This window comes from Eurosta solidaginis, chromosome 3 (genome assembly GCF_040869045.1).
Source record: "Eurosta solidaginis isolate ZX-2024a chromosome 3, ASM4086904v1, whole genome shotgun sequence".
NCBI classification, from domain to species: Eukaryota; Metazoa; Arthropoda; class Insecta; order Diptera; family Tephritidae; genus Eurosta; species Eurosta solidaginis.
The window spans coordinates 198,750,175-198,766,697 of record NC_090321.1 but is presented as its reverse complement, the minus strand read 5'-3'; the positions used below and the strand labels follow the sequence as shown (position 1 = coordinate 198,766,697).

General features: G+C 38.0%; 2 protein-coding genes, 1 long non-coding RNA gene and 1 pseudogene across 4 annotated transcripts in view; 2 read left to right on the top strand and 2 right to left on the bottom strand.

Moving 5' to 3' along the window:
* The first annotated feature begins 861 nt into the window (after nt 1–861).
* LOC137246900 (uncharacterized) lies at nt 862–1,938 on the top strand. Its single transcript, XR_010951736.1, has 2 exons — nt 862–1,013; nt 1,074–1,938. It is a non-coding gene; the product is annotated as an uncharacterized lncRNA (long non-coding RNA).
* Nucleotides 1,939–3,096: 1,158 nt separating this feature from the next.
* LOC137246899 (solute carrier family 25 member 35-like) lies at nt 3,097–6,505 on the bottom strand (annotated as a pseudogene).
* A 4,446-nt stretch (nt 6,506–10,951) lies between these two features.
* On the bottom strand, nt 10,952–16,382 carry LOC137244888 (solute carrier family 25 member 35-like). Of its 2 annotated transcripts, XM_067774596.1 has the most exons (5): nt 13,247–16,382; nt 13,011–13,187; nt 12,772–12,947; nt 12,573–12,708; nt 10,952–11,689 (listed from the first exon to the last, which is right to left on the bottom strand). In XM_067774596.1, the coding sequence occupies exons 2-5, from the start codon at nt 13,074–13,076 to the stop codon at nt 11,159–11,161; spliced, it is 909 nt and encodes a 302-aa protein (XP_067630697.1). In that variant the 5' UTR covers nt 13,077–13,187; nt 13,247–16,382; the 3' UTR covers nt 10,952–11,158. The 2 variants fall into 2 exon arrangements, with proteins under 2 accessions (XP_067630697.1, XP_067630696.1); XM_067774595.1 differs by having other exon boundaries at nt 13,011–16,382.
* LOC137244884 (antichymotrypsin-2-like) overlaps nt 15,878–16,523 on the top strand; it is a 78,216-nt gene continuing 77,570 nt past the window's right edge. The window contains exon 1 of the mRNA XM_067774581.1: nt 15,878–16,042. Within this exon, the coding sequence (XP_067630682.1) occupies nt 15,988–16,042 (55 nt within the window). The 5' untranslated portion in view covers nt 15,878–15,987. The remainder of the gene's footprint in view (nt 16,043–16,523) is intronic.

Below are 16,523 nucleotides of genomic sequence, written 5' to 3'. Positions count from 1 at the left end.
TTGTGAAGTACTACTCCCAAAGTAGTTTTAATAAAGACCATTTTGAAATACTGGATAGTGGAGTTATTTATTCGACAACTCAGCGATTCGACCGTTAGCAGAAGGTGAATAATTATCAGGAAATCCCAAAAATTCGTTACAATACATTTCACCTTGCCGTTCACCACCTTAATAGGGTCCATTATGAACTCATACAAGTGGCGTATGTTTGAAAAAACGTTCACAATAGTAAACAGCCTGGATCACCTGTTAAATCGCTGTTCATTTACTTATATCATTTGCTCAACAGTGTTTTTCAAACAGTTTTGTAGACGTCTCGTACATTGCATTATATATATATTTCACAATGTTTGCTAAACTGGCTTTTCATATTAGCCGTGTTTTTTTTACACGCGTATACGTTTCGTTTGCACGTGAAAAAAACGCCTATCCTCGTTTAGATAATGCTTAGGAGACCCATCTAGCGGCGGCAACGACTAGCTACAGCAACAGGGTGTACCGAAAAGCGGAGACACAACGCTCTGATGGCCATAGGGTATTACATATAGCTGAATCAGTTGCGATGAATTTTGGATACACATAGAATACATAGAATTAGTGTAGAGGGTGAGACAAAGACACATATTTCAGTTACATCTGAGTATAATGCGTATTAAAATTTAGTAGGACAAAATTTATGCGCAGCAATTTCAGAGGTGTATTTAAAGTTTGTCGTTAGGACTCCATATAAAGTTTAAGCGTAAACGGATATACGCGTGTTAAAAAACACGGCTATTATCTCAGATTTTCTGTAGACACCTTACACTGTACTCACCCTCTTATGAATTCACAATGATAACGACACTGGTGGCAGCGCTGGCAAACGTCATAATAAAAATGTAATTTTTTTGTTTACGTTCATATTCGTAGCAAAAAGATTGCAAATTTTGCGAATTTTTACATTTTTCCAATACATGCTAAAATATAAGAAAAATACATTTAAAAACAACTTAAAGTGAGAAATCCATTAGACGGTAAACCACTTTTGATTAATGCAATAGAATTTTTTTTCACATAAGTTTTCCCATATGTAGGATCGCCCTCCGTGCCAATACAAGAAATTTTTGTCTAAAAAAAGCATTTTTGCGTGGAAACTCCAAAGAGATTATACAAACAAATCCGAAACAATGACTGAAGCAAAAAAGAATTCACTTACCGCTGCTTACCGTGCACACAAATCTCTACAGTTGGAATTAACCGATTTTGAGGACAATACAGCATTTGCTGCGCATCTGGTCGAGCAGCTACGTCGTTTGCCTACTGATAGCCGTGTCAATGCCATGGCTGGTATATTAGCCATATTAAATCGCTTTGTACGCGTACAAGGAGATACTCAATAAATATGTTTTCAAGAATTATTTGTTGCAAATGTTTGCAACACTTGCTTGCCGCGCTGCCCTACACTGCACATGTACCTTAAAGGATAATGAGTCGGCGTAGTAGTAGCATCAGAAGTGGCAATGATTTGTTTAGTCGACGTGTTGTGCTGCTTTAAGCATCACAAGCAGTGGTGGTTCCTAATGTGCGATTATTAGATACATATTATTTCGTGCTCTCGTCTTCTCATAAGGAAACTTAAGTGCTATTTATTTTCAACACTCACAATATTTTTTCCGTTATATTCTTTTATTAAATTACAAATGCAGGTCAAAAGCCCGCGGAAAAATATTGGCAAGGAAAACATACTCTACTATATAGTTAGCTTGAATTTTTATTAATCATCACAAATCTTCATACTACATGCATATTATACATATATACACAATTTTGTTACATTTAAATACATCGAACATTTTGTAATAAGTCTTTGATTTTATATATAAATATGTACTACAATATATAAATGATTAATTTTTCATAAAGTGATCCCTAAAATATAAACAAACAAAAAACATGAAACGTTTACTTACTTTACTTAATTGGCGCTTAACCGTCTAAACGGTTATGGCCGTCCAACAAGGCGCGCCAGTCGCTCCTTCGCTCCGCCAACCGGCGCCAGTCGCTCCTTCGCTCCGCCAACCGGCGCCAATTGGTCACACCAAGGGAGTTTAAATCGTTTTCCACCTGGTCCTTCCAACGGAGTGGGGGCCGCCCTCTACCTCTGCTTCCATAGGCGGGTTCCGATAGAAACACTTTCTTGGCCGGAGCATCATCTTTCATTCGCATAACATGGCCTAGCCAGCGTAGCCGCTGCGTTTTAATTCGCTGGACTATGTTGATGTCTGCGTATAGCTCGTACAGCTCATCATTAAATCTTCTTCGGTACTCGCCATCGCCAACGCGTAGAGGTCCATAAATCTTTCGAAGAACTTTTCTCTCGAACACTCCCAAAGCCGCTTCATCTGCTGTTGTCATGGTCCATGCTTCTGCCCCATATAGCAGGACGGGTACGATAAGTGACTTGTAGAGTATGATTTTCGTTCGCCGAGAGAGGACTTTACTTTTCAATTTCCTACCTAGTCCAAAGTAGCATTTATTGGCAAGATTGATTCTTCGCTGGATTTCAGTGCTGATGTTGTTGCTAGTGTTGATGCTGGTTCCCAAATAAACGAAGTCTTTTACTATTTCGAAATTATGGCTGCCAACAGTAGCGTGGTTGCCAAGGCGCATATGCGCTGACTCTTTGCTCGATGACAGCAGGTACTTCGTTTTGTCCTCATTCACCATCAGACCCATCTTTACCGCTTCTTTTTCCAGCTTGGAGTAAGCAGAACTAACAGCGCGGGTGTTTAGACCGATGATATCAATGTCATCAGCATATGCCAGTAATTGCACGCTTTTATAGTATATTGTTCCAGTGCGGTTAAGTTCTGCAGCTAGTATAATTTTCTCCAGCATCAAATTAAAGAAATCGCACGATAGGGGGTCACCCTGTCTGAAACCTCGTTTAGTTTCGAACGGCTCGGAGAGGTCCTTCCCAATTCTGACTGAGCTGATGGTGTTGCTCAACGTCATTTTGCACAGCCGTATAAGTTTTGCGGGGAAACCAAATTCAGACATAGCGGCATATAGGCAGCTCCTTTTCGTGCTGTCGAAGGCGGCTTTAAAGTCGACGAAGAGGTGATGTGTGTCGATTCTCTTTTCACGGGTTTTTTCCAAGATTTGGCGCATTGTGAAAATCTGGTCGATGGTAGATTTACCAGGTCTGAAGCCGCACTGATAAGGTCCAATCAGCCGGTTCACGGTGGGCTTCAATCTTTCGCACAATACACTTGAAAGGACCTTATATGCGATATTAAGAAGGCTGATTCCACGATAGTTGGTGCATTTTGCAGTATCCCCCTTCTTGTGGACTGGGCAAAGAACACTTAGATTCCAACCGTCGGGCATGCTTTCGTCCGCCCATATTTTGCTAAGAAGCTGCTGCATGCGCCTTACCAACTCCTCGCCGCCGAACTTGAATAGCTCCGCAGGCAATCCATCAGCGCCCACGGCCTTGTTGTTTTTCAATCTGGTTATTGCTATTCTAACTTCGTCATAATCGGGCGGGGGGACATATATTCCATCATCATCGATTGCGGGATCGGGTTCTTCATCTCTGCGCGGTGAATTGCTGCCTCCATTTAGGAGAGCAGAGAAGTGTTCCCTCCATAATCTAAGCACTCTCTGGACATCAGTTACAAGGTCGCCGTTTTCATTCCTACAGGAGTTTGCCCCGGTCTTAAAACCTTCCGTCTGTCGCCGTATTTTTTGGTAGAATTTTCGGGCGTTATTCCTGGTGGCTAGCAGCTCAAGCTTCTCGCACTCACGCCTTTCTGCTTCAGAAACGTTTACATCACTTTTATTAATACTAATAAAATAGCGATTCCTTTTGTTTAGTTCCAATGATTGTTGGATATCCGTTTGATTTTAACCTAAGTATTGCAAGTAGCATAGACGGAAGCCTTTTGTTTTGTTACCTCATGTTTCTGGAAAACAGTCTACAAACGATGTCAAAAATAGTCACAAAATGGTAACGCAAACAATTGCGAAATTATAAACATATGGCAAGACATACCTTTCGCGAAGATTGTGCCCGAGCTTTGCGTTGTTTTTTATGAAAGCCCAAAATATAAACCAGACATCAAAAATAGTCTCATTTTGTACGTATGTATATGCTCTGCCACAGAATGTACAGGTTGTGAATATAAGGCCAACTGGCAGGATTTCGTCGACGTTTAAAAGTGTTTGAATGGTTAAGCGTTAACTAAGTAAAGTGACGACACAAAATTGTTCCTTAATAATTACAGAATTGATCCAGAACTAGACCTGAAATGGTTATCAGCTTTTCGCAACAACCCGAAATGGTTCTTTCTCGATTTATTTGGCTTAGATACAAAACAGTAATGGGTTCGGTCAGACTGCGGGCTCGGAGCGTAGACTGTGATCACTTTTTCAAGATTTCTTATACCTTAAACTTTACGTCTAATCACGAGAATGAAACATGACGATTTACCCCGAAATAAAAAATGGCCGGAGAAACTTGAGTGAGTGTAACGCCCCAGCTGTCATCTTTTAATCATTATTACCACCATTATAATAAGAGCTAATTCTTATCTATTGTCTTCGCTCCTTTGTATCTTTTCTATTTCTATTATTTCTGTTCTCCTCTAGGCGCGACCCACCACTTCTAGTATTTGCCAAGCGGACGAAATTCTATTACGAAAGTCCTGGCACCACTTCTTTTTGCTTTTTCATTTCTTCATATCTCTGATTTTGTTGTTTTGATTTGGTTTATGTACACTCCCTGAGTATATATTTCGAATAACACTAAACCCTCGGAAATATAATTTCACATTTCCTACTTTCACTGCAAATAATTATTCTTCGTGATATTTATCTCTAGGCGTTGTAAGTAAATCAAAAAACAATAACAATAAAGTGGAATGTGGTGCTTGTCGCAAATAATTGGCCGAAATTCCTTTATATAAACCACGTAGTCCTTCTGCTCTTAATGTTTAAAAAAAACAATCCAACCATCCTCTATACATCATTCCTTGACCCTTATCATCCACGCCTTGGTTATATAGACGCGTGGAAACAACATCGGGTGGTGTAACGGCAAATGCTACCACATTGCCAGCCATAAACGCCGCACACAATGCATTCAATGCAAGTTGTGTTACAATGTCATAATCCTTTAACATCACTTTCATTTTCCAAATGTAGCAATTTGTGTATTAGATCCAATTGCGACACATAGCAGTACACCAGTAGCACCACGCCATAAGCCTACCACTCCACCACCTTGTTTCATAATATTGCAAAAAGCAATTAACATGCCGCTATGCTGATGTTGGTAACCAACAGCTATTTGCTTTTTGGCGCGTGTTTGTAAATGAATTTTTATCTACAATGAAATATTGTTAACTAGTTAACAAGCTAACTTGTAATGCAATACGAACCATAAAGAATGGACTCGCAAAAATGAACCTGCTATGCCATCCTTAGCCCCCCACACAAGACCACGCCAAAAAGACACACTACCATTTGCATCATGCATCCATTTGTTATTGCTGGCCATTTTGTATATGTCGAGTCTATGAAAAGAAATGAAATCGAAGAAACAAACGAACGTATACAAATCTTGCTCATCTCTCACCTTACCGAGTTCGCCCACCTAATAGTTGCGACTGATCACAAATTGTCATCAATATCCTCTAACGGGAGTCCAGAGGCGTTGGTTCCACATTACAATTCAAGAGATGGTTGGTGTCATGTGGGGACACGGAGCATACATTTTGTATGTCGGGGATGTTTCTGGATAGGTAAGAGTTTAACCTGTTACAGTATCCAGAGCGAAGTTGAGCTAGAGTGACTCGCGTTTCCCTGGGGAGTATGTGTTCCTCTGCCGCAAGCTTTGGGTAGTGTTCTTTGAGTACTGGATTCACCGGGCAATTCCCGGCATAAAGGTCCGACGCCTGTTTGTGGAGTTCACCAAGGACCTGCTTGTGTTTTTTGTTTCATACGGCTGAGTTCTCCGATGCCGTATTTCCTCAAAATGCTTACGGAGATGATTCCTTAAGTCACAAGGCGGTGTTGGCTCATCAATCAGATGTCTGTTGGGATGCCCAGGTTTCTGGGTATTCAACAGGAACTGCAGCGCTGGTACCAATCCTTTTTCTAATGCCAGCCAACCGTCGTCACGTACCACAGTGGCAAATGCATGCAGAAAGCCCTTGTATGGTTCCACGTGTTGCCAATTCTCCTTGCAATTGTATGCGTGTTTTTATTACCTTATTATAATTAGAAATTATTTTAGTTCATTTATAATTAATCGCATGTTAATAATACTTCCAGCGGATTTGTAAAACAAATTGCTCCCATCGCAGCAGTGCCACCAATCAGAAAATCTGTTGCATCCATTTTCTTAGTTTCGCTTATTAATGAAGCACAACACATTTGAGTTTCTTCAAAAAGTTTACATAATAATCTATTAAAGCTATCTTTGCTAATTATTAGCAACTATCTATGAAGGATTAACGATTTGTTTATCAGCTGTTATTTACAACTGAGTTCAAATTAGGGGTGGGGCTATTTGATACATGACAATCTGTTATTTCAGATAATTAACCTGTATATGTAGACATGTAGGTATGATTTCTTGGTTATCTCCGGACGGTTTCAAGATAATTTTAGGGCATTCTTTGAACAATTTCGGGAATGTGTCTGAACTAAAATATCTAGATAATTTCGGGAATATTAAGAAGAAGCTATTCGCGGCCGTCGTTGTGTGGTGGTTGTTGTTGTTGTTGTAGCGATAAGGTTGTTCCCTGAAGGCTTTGGGGAGTGTTATCTATGTGATGGTCCTTTTCCGGATAAAGATCCGGTAACACAGCACAATTAAGGTATTAGCCCGACCATCTAGGAAACGATTTATATGGCCACGTTAAACCTTCAGGCCGTCCCTTCCTCCCCACCCCCAAGTTCCATGAGAAGCTTGGGGTCGCCAAAGCCTCGTCTGTTAGTGAAACAGGTTTCGCCGCGGATTGGTGAGATTGACAATTGGGAGAAGCTATATATTGCGCTGGCAACCTGAAGGGTTGCGCTACACAGCCCCTTGAATATGGTATTTTAGTCGGATCACACGACACGCATACCTACCGCGGGTATATTCTGACCGTCTAACCCGCCGGGGTAGTGCGCTCCACCTACCACACCGAGGGTCTGGGGTTGAACTCCCGGGCAAAGTAACATCCAAAGTTTGTTCAATTAGAAAAAAGGTTTTCTAATCAGGATCGGCTCTCGGAAGTGATTTGGCAACCACTCCGAGTTTATTTCTGCCATGATAATTCATCTGCCTTGCATATGTCGTTCGGAATCGGCATAAAACATGCAGTTCACTTCCCGCCAATTTGTAGGCAAAATTGAAAAAAAGGAGAAGACGCAAATTGGAAGAGAAGCTCGGCCTTAAATCTGTTCGGAGGTTATCGCGATTTGCATTTATTTATTTTTTTATTCGCAACAAACTCGGAATTTCGGGGTAATTGCAGTACAATATCGGGTTTGTTTTCGTAGTAATTTCCGGTCCGTTTCGGGTTTATTTCCACACTCTTTCGGACCGTTTTGAGATGATGTTTCCGATCATTTGCCATATCCTCTTTTTTCTGTTAGTGAGCTTTTAAGTAGGTGCTTCCTTTGTCCAATATACCGTCAGGTTGCATATAATCCAATAAGCACAGTCCGCATAACAGCCTTAATAAAGTGATTGGAGGTTCTTAGAACGGCATTTATGCAAGCTCCTTAATCCTCTCAGTCACACGTTGTTGTTGTTGTTGTAGCGATAAGGTTGCTCCCCGAAGGCTTTGGGGAGTGTTATCGATGTGATGGTCCTTTGCCGGATACAGATCCGGTACCACAGCACCATTAAGGTGCTAGCCCGACCATCTTGGGAACGATTTATGTTGCCACATTAAACCTTCAGGCCATCCCCTCCCTCCCCACCCCCAAGTTCCATGAGGAGCTTGGGGTCGCCAGAGCCTCGTCTGTTAGTGAAACAGGATTCGCCGCGGATAGGTGACAATTGGGTTTGGAGAAGCTATATATTGCGCTGGCAAACTGAAGGGTTGCACTACAAAGCCCCTTGAATCTGGTATTTTAGTCGCCTCTTACGACAGGCATACCTACGGCGGGTATATTCTGATCTCCTAACCCGCTGGGGTAGTCTCAGTCACATGATCTGGCTCTATGAAGTTCGACTGAGCCCTCACACCATCGGCAAGGTGCCTACCCAAGTAAATGAGAAATTCCAAAGTTGCTGTAAATATTGTTATCTTATTTACAGGAACAAACACATTAATATATACATATCTTGATTGACATACAGACCAATTCTAAATATTCTCGCGGAATTTTGTTCTCGCGGATTTTTTTATTCCCGCGGAAAAATTCCTCCAATTCTGTTCTCCTAGGGAGAACAATAATTGGGGAATAGGAATTTCGAATTTTCGAAGTCAGCTGTTTTGTCAATTGAAATTTCGTTGCACATTTCTTATTTTGTTTAAAAAATTGAAAAGTTTAATTATTGTTGCAAATTTGTTAGAAATTAAGAAATAAAATATAAACATTGCACAGTATTTATTGCATTTCATGTGGTATTCACTGAAATGAGTAATGAATTGGTGCCACAGCAACATCAACAGCGGAACATAAGAAGACGGCCGCATAACACAAATCTGCCGGAGTTGCCTGCTTTCATTCAGCAAAGCAATTTTCTGGCGGCCAAGTTGAGTTGAATTCGTCCTTCATCATATGCCAAAATCTATTTAAGCCTTATTAAAAAATCCTTGCGCAATTTCTGGATGGCTGCATCAAATTTGTATACCAAGAGCTCTACCGTTGCTTATGATATACTTTTCAACTTAAAATAAAGAATATTGTGGTTGTAGTTGTTGTTGTATTAGAAGTGAGAATATTGTGGAAGAATATAAATACATCTTTTAGCACAAATTTGTACAAATAAGTGTTCTTTCTTAAAATAACCAATTTCCTTTAACTATTTTGATGCATTCCCTTTAATTTAACAAGTGAAAAAACTCCTATGAAATGGCAGAGAAATCTCCCTCTCCCTCACATTCATAATACCTACTTTTCTCCCATAACCGGTTTCCGCTTTTCCGAACATTGTTCAGAATAGGAGGAAAGGGAGAAGTGAAAAAACTCACAAGGAATTTTTATTTAGAATACGAGGAATGGGAGAAGGGAGAAAACTCGCACAGAATTTTCGTTTAGAATTGGGCTGAATACCTACTTTTCTCCCATAACCGGTTTCCGCTTTTTCGAAAATTGCTTTGCTGAATGAAAGCAGGCAACTCTGGCAGATTTGTGTTATGCGGTCGTCTTCTTCTTATGTTCCGCTGTTGATGTTGCTGTGGCATCAATTCATTACTCATTTCAGTGAATACCACATGAAATGCAATAAATACTGTGCAATGTTTATATCTTATTTCTTAATTTCCAACAAATTTGCAACAATAATTAAACTTTTCAATTTTTTAAACAAAATAAGAAATGTGCAACGAAATTTCAATTGACAAAACAGCTGACTTCGAAAATTCAAAATTCCTATTCCCCAATTATTGTTCTCCCTAGGAGAACAGAATTGGAGGAATTTTTCCTCGGGAATAAAAAAATCCGCGAGAACAAAATTCTGCGAGAATATTTAGAATTGGTCTGATTATGAATGTGAGGGAGAGGGAGATTTCTCTGCCATTTCATAGGAGTTTTTTCACTTGTTAAATTAAAGGGAATGCATCAAAATAGTTAAAGGAAATTTGTTATTTTAAGAAAGAACACTTATTTGTACAAATTTGTGCTAAAAGGTGTATTTATATTCTACCACAATATTCTCACTTCTAATACAACAACAACTACAACCACAATATTCTTTATTTTAAGTTGAATAGTATATCATAAGCAACAGTAGAGCTCTTGGTATACAAATTTGATGCAGCCATCCAGAAATTGCGCAAGTATTTTTTAAAAAGGCTTAAATAGATTTTGGCATATGATGAAGGACGAATTCAACTCAACTTGGCCGCCAGAAAATTGCTTTGCTGAATGAAAGCAAGCAACTCCGGCAGATTTGTGTTATGCGGCCGTCTTCTTCTTATGTTCCGCTGTTGATGTTGCTGTGGCACCAATTCATTACTCATTTCAGTGAATACCACATGAAATGCAATAAATACTGTGCAATGTTTATATTTTATTTCTTAATTTCCAACAAATTTGCAACAATAATTAAACTTTTCAATTTTTTAAACAAAATAAGAAATGTGCAACGAAATTTCAATTGACAAAACAGCTGACTTCGAAAATTCGAAATTCCTATTCCCCAATTATTGTTCTCCCTAGGAGAACAGAATTGGAGGAATTTTTCCGCGGGAATAAAAAAATCCGCGAGAACAAAATTCCGCGAGAATATTTAGAATTGGTCTGAATACCTACTTTTCTCCCATAACCGGTTTGCGCTTTTTCGAACATTGTTCAGAATAGGAGGAAAGGGAGAAGTGAAAAAACTCACAAGGAATTTTTATTTAGAATACGAGGAATGGGAGAAGGGAGAAAACTCGCACGGAATTTTCGTTTAGAATTGGGCTGATTATGAATGTGAGGGAGAGGGAGATTTCTCTGCCATTTCATAGGAGTTTTTTCACTTGTTAAATTAAAGGGAATGCATCAAAATAGTTAAAGGAAATTGGTTATTTTAAGAAAGAACACTTATTTGTACAAATTTGTGCTAAAAGGTGTATTTATATTCTACCACAATATTCTCACTTCTAATACAACAACAACTACAACCACAATATTCTTTATTTTAAGTTGAAAAGTATATCATAAGCAACGGTAGAGCTCTTGGTATACAAATTTGATGCAGCCATCCAGAAATTGCGCAAGGATTTTTTAATAAGGCTTAAATAGTTTTGGCATATGATGAATTGGACTGATATAATCTTTTATTATTTTTTCTATTTTTATATTGAGTGCGACTATCGAGTAATAGTCGCGTACAACAAATTGCGCTTTAACAAAAAACTCTACTGCACCTTAAAAACATGATCTTTATATACTAGCTTAACAAATAAGAATAGTTAAGATAATTAACAATAACATACAGTACAATAAAGTTAACCTAAAAACACTATAATATTTCGTTATACTTATTTTTTACCGCCAATAACTCATCGAAAAACAATAAAACTAGTACTGACTGTGGTACCAAACGTAAGTAACTCACCCAGAAACCTTTATACAACCCATATAAACCTTCACTACGACTAATTTTAAAAAAACAATCCCACCAACCGCTATATAATAAACCCTTTCCTCTCGCATCTAAACCTTGATTGTAGAGACGTGTCGATATAACGTCTGGCGGTGTCATGGCCAATGTTACGGCACAACCAGCTATAAAACCACCACATAAAGAGTTCAATGTCGGATGTATAACCAAATTATATTCGCGTAATATTGCTTTCGATTTGCCAAATGTTGCGATTTGTGCACCGGAGCCAATAGAGGCCCTTGGTATGGCAGCTGTGGAACCACGCCATAAGCCAGCGATACCACCTTGCCTATAAATTTGTGGTAAGGCATTGAATATACCAGTGTAATGATGTTGATAGCCAACAGCAACTTGTTCTGGGGCGCGTGATTGTAGTTGAGTTTTTATCTGATAATAAAGATACTTAGTTAATTAACTAAAATAAACTTGATCTAAATGATATGGAGGTACTGTACTGAGATAATAAGTAACAAGGTTTAGAACACAGTTAACTCTCTACAAAATAGCTAGTTTTGTTAAGGTATTGAACAGTGAAACATCTATATGAAGAATTTGAAGTGTCGACATGGATTTTGGTGCTGGAACTGCTCTTTCGAGATTTTGATTTCGTGTCCAACTGAGATTTCAGTTATCATTTAGGCTTTGATTTTTGTTAACCCGTCTCAGTTCCGGTTTCGATTTCGGTGCCATTTGAATCATCAACTTCGGCTTGAATTTCGATGGGGTTTCAATTACAACCCCGGTTTCGGTTTGATCAAGCGTAGGCTTCCGGCCATATGCTGACGTATTTCATAACAACTATTTGCTGAAACGCCTTCCCCGCATTGTAATGCTCTAGGTTATCCAGACTTCTGGTCTCTGAAGCTTCCAAATCCTTTCTTCAATATATTTTTAAAATGCAAGTCAGTGAAATCGCTGCTTAGGTCTCCAAAGTTTTAGTTGCACCTAAATCAGCTGCTCTAGGCCCTTTGCCGAATTTCTTTAATACGGGCTTCACTCGGGATTTAGGAGCTATGATGAGATTACTAGGATGTTTTCCGTCGTCACTTTCCAATATGCGATGCAAAACTGGATTAGTTAGTTGAAGGCTATTCCACCCAACTCGGTACGCCTTACCTGCACAATTTTGTAGTGCCATTTGAGATTTAGATGGTCGTTCCCGTTTTTCAATTAAACCCATATTTTATGTTACACTTGCTTTCCAGGCGATGTTCATCGTATCAAGGTTTCAATATATTACGAAACAAAAAAATGTAGTCAAGGTACTTACAAGAAAAAATGGACTAGAACAATAAGCTCCCATAGCACCACCGGCTGCGCCCCAAAACAGACTCAAACCGAAAGATTCTACTTCATCTTTCGTGCGGGTCCACTGTCTTTTTACCGCAGTGTTATAAACACCGAGACTACAAAAAAAAATACTTTGCAATCAAACTGTTTTAATATGTGCATTCCAAGTTTTTTTATACCGTATTCCATTCATAATAAACTGAAAATACATAGCCGGCACAAGACCCTTCTGTAGGCCAGTCCAACCGTCATTTTTAATAACGGTTACAAATGCATGTATTATTCCCTTGTAGTGGATAGCGTGTGTGCCACGTGCCGCTAGTTCACCTTGTAGTTGCATGCGGGTCTTAATTACCTTTCAAAAAAAAAATTCAAATGTGATTTCATTCAGTTACTGAATAAACAAATTATTACTAACCTCAAGTGGATTTGTAAAAAAAATAGCACCCATTGATGCGAAGCCGCCGATAAGAAAATCGCCCATGATTATTGTTTTAGCAGATTTTGATTTCAGGTTTTAAACTTTTCCAGAGACACTTTCAAGAAAAATCAACAAAATGTTCCCACAACTTGATTATTTTGCGAATGTGCAATGCTAAAAAAGATGTGCAAGCACCAAATAAAGTTTTTTTTTCACAATTTTGGTTTGCTTACTAAGTTAATGCTTTGATTATCCCACAATTGCTCTTAAATGCTCATATCACTGATTAGACGATATTAACCCTTTCGCTACAACTTTTGAACGGTTTGATTAAAAAATCCCATTTTTTCTATTCCTAATTATACAATTACTACTCCGTTTTAAAAAAAAATTTTACGCTAAATCTGTTTTTTGGAGTGTATGCATATGTATACACAGTTTGTGTACGGTAAAGGAAAATGCTGAAATTGAGCTATGCTTTATATAAAATTTTTATTTGTTTCAAGTGTTAAAATACATAAAAATTCATCTTTTACAATAAATAAGGCATATAAATATTAATATGTGATATAAAAATTATATCCTTGGTATATCTCAAAATCATATATTATGCCTTTTGAGCTGCATAGGCAAAACAGTTTCATTCCCCATTTGATGGGTTTCTTGGGCATATATTGCCTCAAAGAAGTCCATCCATTAAATGGAACCATCATCTCATCCACCCAAAGGTTTTCATGTTTTGGAATAGTGTATGTTTTTTGTACAAACATTAATCTGGGTCGATTTGTATGGACGAAAGTTAACCGATATCGCGCCATCGATTTTTCGATAGGATTGCGGGTCAGGAAAAAAGTTCCACTACACATACCCAAAAAAATAATTTTTGAGCTTTTTTTCCTGAGCCCAAATCCTATCGAAAAATCGATGGCGCGATATAGGTTAATAAATCGACCCAGTCTAATAAACATATTTAAAAGCGGACGAATAAGATGCAGTTTATCGCTTTGTAGTGAACTAGTTTAGAACTTTAACCCATTTCGCAAAGAATGGAACTTTTCTCTCGACATTTTCGGGGAATGATGGTGTTACGGTACCCATTGTCCAGTACATTTCCAAAAGCGGATAACCGATTGTACCAATCAGTATTTCTAGAGAAAGAAATTTTAAACGTTCTTGAGTAGACAAATTTAAAGATTTCCCATTTTTTACTATTGACGTCTGGTTTGTTGAAGATTTCACTTCCTGAAGAAATTCTCCTGTAAAATACTCCTAAAAATACTCTAGGGGTAATTTAATAGGTTTCTTTCAATAAAAGTAGTCTCTGGAGTGGTCCAAGAAGCTTTTTTCCAACGAAATTGGTCGGCCTTTTTCAATGGCACCTGTGGAGTTTGGAAAACACCCCTCTTTTGAACTGTCCCATCAACTGAATGGCTAGCTACTATATAAATTTCCCCAGAACCCTCGTAATAAGCAACATCTATATCCTGTATATTTTTCCCTCCAGAAAGCTCTTCTAGTAAAAAGGTTTCATTGTCCTGAAGGGCATCTAATAAGTTGTTAGCCAGGTTATCTTCGCCCGATTCATAATCTAAATCAGAAATATCGGAGTCGTCAAAAGTAGTTAAAAGTTTTCCAATTTATTGATCTTTTAATCTTCTAGACTTTTTTAAAAATTATTTTGCTGTCAGTAGAGCTAAAAACAAACGTTTATGTGTACAGCGTTTACAACCAAAACTTGCGTTTGTATCCATATGGATACAAGGATTGTTTAAAAAATCGGCGAAGCTTTTGCAGATAATAAATTTTAAAAATACTTATGCAATATGTTGAATTGAACGATTTTCTACGTAATTGATGCGTTCAGAACCAGATATATGCTCACATATATATATAATTTGTATATAACAAAACCCATTTCACTCCAAAAAACAAAAAAAAACAAAAGATATGGCCATTTTTAAAACGCTATATTATTATCAGTTAAAAGTGAATCTAAAATGTTTGTATTGTGTTTCTTTAAACCTTAAAATATAATAAACAGTTGAAAACTAAGTTACTTTTTTAGGGTGGAGAATGTCAGCGCCCCACAAAGTTGAATGTATCCATATGGATACTATATAGCGAAAGGGTTAAAGCTTTGTCGAGTGTGATCATTAAACACATGTTAACAGTGATGGCTATAAAAAAATTAATTCTTCATGAGCACCATGACGTATAAGTAATACTATAAAGGAATACGCTGGTGTCCGACCATTTGGGTTTGGTTAGAAATTGGCGGAATAATCTAACTTTCGCACAGATTATATTCATTGTGAAACGACCGATCTGTAGCGGGTCTATAAATTCATTAGTTTTAACCACATTTTATCAATTAAAGCGCTATTGTGCTGAATTTCTCATATAAAATAAAAAAGTTAAATCCAAAATCTACACTGCAAGCCATACTTTTTAGAAAAATGTAAGAATGTAAGGAAATCTCAAAGAATTTGTGATAGAATAGAAGATTTTCTTTCCGATGTTATATACTATACTTCATCGTACAGAAATCTAAAAGAATCCGAAAGGGAATCATAAAAGTTATTACAAAAAAAATTTTAAGGTTACAAAAACTCAAAAAAATAAAAACCAATGAATTTATCAATAGCCTGTGTAATTGGCGTACTTTTTATTCATGTGGAATTACTCCTTCCGTATGATTCTTTTGTTATATGCATCTCTGGTATAAAACATAGTCAAGCTAAATAAACCCGTTTAAAAAGAGGGTGTGATTAAATACTGTTTATGTCTACTTTTAGTAGAAACCTTACTCGCTGTCAGAAGAAGTAGTAAATTAAATTTAATTACAATACTTTTATTTAAATGAAAGTTATTGCAAAAGTGCATGTGGGGATGAGCCTTCGGACGGATGGCCGAATGGATTGATGATCATTGTTAATAAATCGATTTTTTCGGTGAACTTAAATTGGTGGAGGCGATGGAAAAATCGATTAGGGATACCGCAAAAATCAGAAGACGCTATCAAAAAAATGGTAAGCTCCTCATGGAATCGGCAAAGGCCCATTACATCGATAACACTCCCCAAATCCTTGGGGGAGCAACCTTATCGCTACAACAACAACAACAACAACACTTCCCGAAGGCTTTGGGAGTGTTGTCGATGTTGATGGTTCTTTGCCGGACAAAGATCCGGTACGCTCCGGTAACAAAGCACCATTAAGGTACTAGCCCGACCATCTCGGTAACGATTTATATGTCTACATTAAACCTTCAAGGCCATCCCTCCCTCCACACCCCTACTTCCATGAGGAGCTTGGGGTCGCCAGAGCCTCGTCTTTTAATGAAACAGGATTCGCCGCGGTTAGGTGAGGTTGACAATTGGGTTGGAGAAGCTATATATTGCGCTGGCAACCCCTTGAATTCCTCTAATTATTTTGTTTCTAATTATTTTCAAAGGCTTTTATGAGTAACATACATAAATCGAAAAAAAAAAATATATATAAAAATAATTTC

Coding starts and splice junctions, on each gene's coding strand:
- LOC137244888 (XM_067774595.1), bottom strand. CDS start 13,076: ATGGGCGATTTTCTTATCGGCGGCTTCGCATCAATGGGTGCTATTTTT. Junction 12,948..13,010: donor TTTTTACAAATCCACTTGAG/GTTAGTAATAAT, acceptor TTTTTTTGAAAG/GTAATTAAGACCCGCATGCA. Junction 11,690..12,572: donor GTTCTAGTCCATTTTTTCTT/GTAAGTACCTTG, acceptor CTTTATTATCAG/ATAAAAACTCAACTACAATC.